Source organism: Nanorana parkeri, unplaced genomic scaffold, assembly GCF_000935625.1.
Source record: "Nanorana parkeri isolate BGI_ZX_2015 unplaced genomic scaffold, ASM93562v1 scaffold3339, whole genome shotgun sequence".
NCBI classification, from domain to species: Eukaryota; Metazoa; Chordata; class Amphibia; order Anura; family Dicroglossidae; genus Nanorana; species Nanorana parkeri.
In genome coordinates, this window is record NW_017309607.1 from 15,695 (window position 1) to 21,996 (window position 6,302).

Below are 6,302 nucleotides of genomic sequence, written 5' to 3' on the forward strand. Positions count from 1 at the left end.
GTTATACTTACATGTGCCAACGGATTTCCTATATTGACTGGAGTGAGCCCACTATTATTAACTCCTTTTTTACTACTTTCTGTGTTATTTTTATCTATGATTAAATTATCAACGTTTAGTTTAAGTAATTTTATTTTTATACCCTCCCCCCCACTTTCTAGTTTAAAAGCTCCTCCAGTCTTTCTACCATTTTCCCTCCCAGGAATGCTGCACCTTTCCCATTAAGATGCAGCCCGTCTCGGCTGAAGAGCCGATAGGCGACTGCGAAGTCAGCCCAGTTCTCCAGGAAACCAAAACCTTCCTTCTGACACCAGCTCCGGAGCCACTCCCTCAACTCGCGCTGTCTGTCCGGAGTGGCTCTTGGCACCGGCAGTATCTCTGAGAAAACTACCGTGGAGGTCCGTGGAGGTTGGAGTAAGAGGACCTGTAGTGTTCTTATGGACAGGATTGGGGTAAGAGGACCTGTAGTGTTCTTATGGACAGGATAGGGGTAAGAGGACCTGTCATGTTATTATGGAGAGGATTGGGGTAAGAGGACCTGTAGTGTTCTTATGGACAGGATTGGGGTAAGAGGACCTGTAATGTTATTATGGACAGGATTGGGGTAAGAGGACCTGTAGTGTTCTTATGGACAGGATTGGGGTAAGAGGACCTGTAGTGGTAACATGGACGGCATTCAATTAATATCTGTTGCCTTATTTTTGTTAAACTGAAATGAAATAAAAATACTGAATTGTTTGTTCTTATTGGAAGATTCTCTAACACTTTATCTCTACACTTTTGCAGATGATATAAATACACATATTGTCCACGGTAAGTAGACTTCAACTATGTTTACATTTTTGTTTACTTGCTTTTTCATTATTAACAATATCCTGTTAGCACTAAAGGTTAAACTCCTTCTCCTAAAGCCGGCCACACACCTAGAGATGATCTGCAGACTTTCTAGGCTCAGAAGGAAAAAGTGAAACAGATTCCTCCATCTACGCTAAACCGTGTGTATGGAGGAATCTCCCGCTGGGCCCAGCTTCAGTATCTTTGCTGGTCACTCTGCTGGCTCCCAATCCTGTCCATAAGAACACTACAGGTCCTCTTACCCCAATCCTGTCCATAAGAACATGACAGGTCCCCTTACCCCAATCCTGTCCATAATAACTCTACAGGTGCTCTTATCCCAATCCTGTCCATAATAACATTACAGGTCCTCTTATATCTTTGATTTCATGGGTGGGAGGAAAACTGGGAGGTAGAAGGAACAGTGGGTGGGAAACTCCAGTGCTGTATAGTTTCCACTCCTATGTTCTTAATTTTCCAAACCCCGGTACTGCTAGAGACTTCCCTCCTATGGCCACAGTGTTCTCCGCCAGTACATCACTAGTCCTGGACATCTGTAGCCTGCATGGGTATGCTTGAGGGTTGCAACTTACATAGTTACATAGTTACATAGTATTTGAGGTTGAATAAAGACATAAGTCCATCAAGTCCAACCTATTGCGTGTATGCATTTATGTTTGAGGAGGTGTGTGAGTGTATATGAGTCCATGTGGGATTTTGCTCTTAGCAGTACCTGTACCCCTGTATATTATGGTCTCCGAGGAACTCGTCCAGGAGTCTCTTGAATGATTCCACACTCTTAGCTGAGATCACTTCCTGCGGCAGAGAGTTCCAGACCTTAACCGCTCGAATTGTGAAGAACCCCCTGCGCCCTGTGTGTAGAAATGTTTTTTCCACCAATTTTTGGTTGTTCCCTCTGGTCTTTGTTACGGAGCTGACCGTAAACAGTTTGTTAATAATGTTGCTGTCGCCATTGAACAGTTTATACAGGAAAATCATGTCCCCCCTTAATCTCCTAACCTCCAAAGAGAACATATTACATTTTAACAACCTTGTTTCATAGTTAAGGTCCCCGAACCTTAATAAGTCTGCAATACATCCCCTCTTAATAAAGGACAGGACTCTGCTTGCTTTGTTTACAGCAGCCTGGCACTGCGAGCTGTTCTTCAATCTGCGGTCTACAATGACCCCCAAATCCTTCTCCGTTTCCGACTTCCCTAGTGGCACCCATAAGTGTATAGTCCATTTGCTTATTTTTAACTCCAAGGTGCAATACCTTACATATATCGACATTGAACTTCATCTGCCATACAGTTGCCCACTCCCCGATTTTATCCAGGTCCCATCATTGTGCCTGCAGTGCGGTGTGATCAAAATAGTGCTTACAGCATTTTGATCGCACCGCACAGCAGGCACAATGTGCCTTGCGATCCCATGCGGGCGATCGCATTGTGGCCGGAGGGCGTGGCTACGGTGCCATTCACTTCAATGGCCCCTCACGCCCCCTCCAGCTTGGCAAAAAAGTGAGCCGGCCGCAATGCGAGGCAGTGCATTCTGGCCAGAAGCGGACCGGAACGCACTACATATGGTGTGAACTAACCCTAAAGCTGATGCTCCAAGATCCAAATAGAGTCTGAAATTCTTGAACATCGTTCTGGAGCTCCCGAATGCCATTCAGGTCTGCAAGCCTCAACTTTAAAATTATGTATCTGGCTCCGTATTGCTTACTGGAGCTCTCGAATGCTATTTGGAAATTCGGACTCCCGAAAGCCATTCGGGTCTTCAGCTTTAGTACTAATATCTGTATACGGTTTTCTGTGGTATTCAAAATTAATATTTGTTCGTAAACTCATCCGAAACAAACAAAAAATTGGATTTAGTCCGAATCCGAAACCCGAACCGAATTGAATTTCGAACCCGAATCCTGAAATAACGAAACATGCGAAACGTAACAAATTTTTCCGCAGCTTACATGTCTACCAGACACCGAAAGGAATTACTGGGGGGAAGAGCTCTGGGTTGAGGAGTGTGATTAATTATTGTTTTGACTTTTTATGGGCTATTTATTTTAAGCCCACAAAACGTAAAGCTGCAATTCTGTTTAAAACAAGAAGTCAATGTATCTGGTTCATTCATTTATGATAAATATGATGTTTTTACTTTACAGATGGGAATACATATATTGCAGTCACGTTCCTAAGTGCCTCAGCCAAACATTGGAGTGTGGCCAGGCTGGTCCCATCCATCTACACTGTTGTGTTCCTTGTGGCTCTTCCTCTCAATATCATGGCGATCGTCATGTTCCTGGTGAAGATGAAGGTCAGGAAGCCGGCAGTGGTCTTCATGCTGAACCTCGCCACTGCAGATGTCCTCCTCATTGGCGTCCTGCCTTTTTATATCGTCTACCGATTCTCGGGATCTCACTGGCTGTTCGGAGAAGGAATGTGTCGCTTTGTCATGGCCGCATATTACTGTAACATGTTCTGCTCCTCCCTGCTCATGACCAGTATCAGCGTGGACCGTTTCCTGGCCGTGGTCTACCCGGTGCGGTCTCTCCCCTGGCGCTCAGTAAAGCGAGCCTGGCTGGTGTGTGGCGTCATCTGGGTCATCTCATTCGCCAGCACTGTCCCTCTTCTCTTAAGAAAACAAACCTATACATTTCCTGCACGAGATATCACAGTATGTCATGATTATCAGCACTATTGGAGTAATTTCTCTCTCAGTTTTCCCTATTTCTCCCCGGCTTTCTCACTTTTTATTTTCTTGCCGTTATTAATTACAACTTTCTGTTACATTAGAATCATCCGCAGTCTCAGCAGATCACAATTTGATGGCAGACATAAGAGATTGCGAGCTATCCGCCTATCCGTGGTTGTGCTGTGTGTGTTTGTCCTTTGTTTTGGTCCCACCAATGTCATCTATCTAGTTTACCTTGTGCGGACAATTGTATATGATGATCCCGTTCTGTATATTGCGTACATCGTCTCTTCCTGTATCAGCAGCATAAACTGTTGTCTGGATCCTCTTATCTATTATTTTGCCTCCTCCCAGTGTCAGAGATACGTCTGCAGCTTGCTGGGCCGGAAGAAAGATTATCGCCCTCCAGTAGAACAAATGTTAGAGCGTGTACACAAAGACCAACAACCAGAGAGATTAATAAAGGACAGGACTCTGCTTGCTTTGTTTACAGCAGCCTGGCACTGCGAGCTGTTCTTCAATCTGCGGTCTACAATGACCCCCAAATCCTTCTCCGTTTCCGACTTCCCTAGTGGCACCCATAAGTGTATAGTCCATTTGCTTATTTTTAACTCCAAGGTGCAATACCTTACATATATCGACATTGAACTTCATCTGCCATACAGTTGCCCACTCCCCGATTTTATCCAGGTCCCATCATTGTGCCTGCAGTGCGGTGTGATCAAAATAGTGCTTACAGCATTTTGATCGCACCGCACAGCAGGCACAATGTGCCTTGCGATCCCATGCGGGCGATCGCATTGTGGCCGGAGGGCGTGGCTACGGTGCCATTCACTTCAATGGCCCCTCACGCCCCCTCCAGCTTGGCAAAAAAGTGAGCCGGCCGCAATGCGAGGCAGTGCATTCTGGCCAGAAGCGGACCGGAACGCACTACATATGGTGTGAACTAACCCTAAAGCTGATGCTCCAAGATCCAAATAGAGTCTGAAATTCTTGAACATCGTTCTGGAGCTCCCGAATGCCATTCAGGTCTGCAAGCCTCAACTTTAAAATTATGTATCTGGCTCCGTATTGCTTACTGGAGCTCTCGAATGCTATTTGGAAATTCGGACTCCCGAAAGCCATTCGGGTCTTCAGCTTTAGTACTAATATCTGTATACGGTTTTCTGTGGTATTCAAAATTAATATTTGTTCGTAAACTCATCCGAAACAAACAAAAAATTGGATTTAGTCCGAATCCGAAACCCGAACCGAATTGAATTTCGAACCCGAATCCTGAAATAACGAAACATGCGAAACGTAACAAATTTTTCCGCAGCTTACATGTCTACCAGACACCGAAAGGAATTACTGGGGGGAAGAGCTCTGGGTTGAGGAGTGTGATTAATTATTGTTTTGACTTTTTATGGGCTATTTATTTTAAGCCCACAAAACGTAAAGCTGCAATTCTGTTTAAAACAAGAAGTCAATGTATCTGGTTCATTCATTTATGATAAATATGATGTTTTTACTTTACAGATGGGAATACATATATTGCAGTCACGTTCCTAAGTGCCTCAGCCAAACATTGGAGTGTGGCCAGGCTGGTCCCATCCATCTACACTGTTGTGTTCCTTGTGGCTCTTCCTCTCAATATCATGGCGATCGTCATGTTCCTGGTGAAGATGAAGGTCAGGAAGCCGGCAGTGGTCTTCATGCTGAACCTCGCCACTGCAGATGTCCTCCTCATTGGCGTCCTGCCTTTTTATATCGTCTACCGATTCTCGGGATCTCACTGGCTGTTCGGAGAAGGAATGTGTCGCTTTGTCATGGCCGCATATTACTGTAACATGTTCTGCTCCTCCCTGCTCATGACCAGTATCAGCGTGGACCGTTTCCTGGCCGTGGTCTACCCGGTGCGGTCTCTCCCCTGGCGCTCAGTAAAGCGAGCCTGGCTGGTGTGTGGCGTCATCTGGGTCATCTCATTCGCCAGCACTGTCCCTCTTCTCTTAAGAAAACAAACCTATACATTTCCTGCACGAGATATCACAGTATGTCATGATTATCAGCACTATTGGAGTAATTTCTCTCTCAGTTTTCCCTATTTCTCCCCGGCTTTCTCACTTTTTATTTTCTTGCCGTTATTAATTACAACTTTCTGTTACATTAGAATCATCCGCAGTCTCAGCAGATCACAATTTGATGGCAGACATAAGAGATTGCGAGCTATCCGCCTATCCGTGGTTGTGCTGTGTGTGTTTGTCCTTTGTTTTGGTCCCACCAATGTCATCTATCTAGTTTACCTTGTGCGGACAATTGTATATGATGATCCCGTTCTGTATATTGCGTACATCGTCTCTTCCTGTATCAGCAGCATAAACTGTTGTCTGGATCCTCTTATCTATTATTTTGCCTCCTCCCAGTGTCAGAGATACGTCTGCAGCTTGCTGGGCCGGAAGAAAGATTATCGCCCTCCAGTAGAACAAATGTTAGAGCGTGTACACAAAGACCAACAACCAGAGAGGACTCATTCTACTCCGATCACTGGGAGTGGATGAGTTGTTTCATCTCCCAAGAATTTTCTCCAATAGTAAAAAAAAATGCTGACCTTCCATTTTCATGAAAGTTCTTCTGTAACCACTTTGCGTCCGAGGCAATTTTTTTTATTTTTCATGCATTTTAAAATCTGTATTTTTGCGAGAAAATTACCTAAAACCCCCCAAACAAATATTTTTCTGAAAGCGGGGGCCCTGTAGAATAAAATGAAGGCAGTTGAATTTTTTTATTTGGCA

The 6,302-nt window shown here is 44.7% G+C and overlaps 2 protein-coding genes across 2 annotated transcripts; both read left to right on the top strand.

The window, feature by feature from the left end:
• Positions 1 to 3,068: 3,068 nt before the first annotated feature.
• On the top strand, positions 3,069 to 5,082 carry LOC108803053 (proteinase-activated receptor 1-like). Its single transcript, XM_018574898.1, has 2 exons — positions 3,069 to 3,960; positions 5,050 to 5,082. The coding sequence occupies exons 1-2, from the start codon at positions 3,121 to 3,123 to the stop codon at positions 5,080 to 5,082; spliced, it is 873 nt and encodes a 290-aa protein (XP_018430400.1). The 5' UTR covers positions 3,069 to 3,120.
• Positions 5,083 to 5,116: 34 nt separating this feature from the next.
• On the top strand, positions 5,117 to 6,068 carry LOC108803054 (proteinase-activated receptor 1-like). The gene has a single exon (XM_018574899.1). The coding sequence runs from the start codon at positions 5,169 to 5,171 to the stop codon at positions 6,066 to 6,068; it is 900 nt and encodes a 299-aa protein (XP_018430401.1). The 5' UTR covers positions 5,117 to 5,168.
• Positions 6,069 to 6,302: the final 234 nt, after the last annotated feature.

Excerpts from the sequence above, each read along its gene's own strand:
- LOC108803054 (XM_018574899.1), top strand. The coding sequence starts at position 5,169 with ATGGCGATCGTCATGTTCCTGGTGAAGATGAAGGTCAGGAAGCCGGCA.
- LOC108803053 (XM_018574898.1), top strand. The coding sequence starts at position 3,121 with ATGGCGATCGTCATGTTCCTGGTGAAGATGAAGGTCAGGAAGCCGGCA. Across the intron at positions 3,961-5,049 it reads TAGAACAAATGTTAGAGCGT|ATGGGAATACATATATTGCA; the intron begins GTACACAAAGAC and ends TTTACTTTACAG.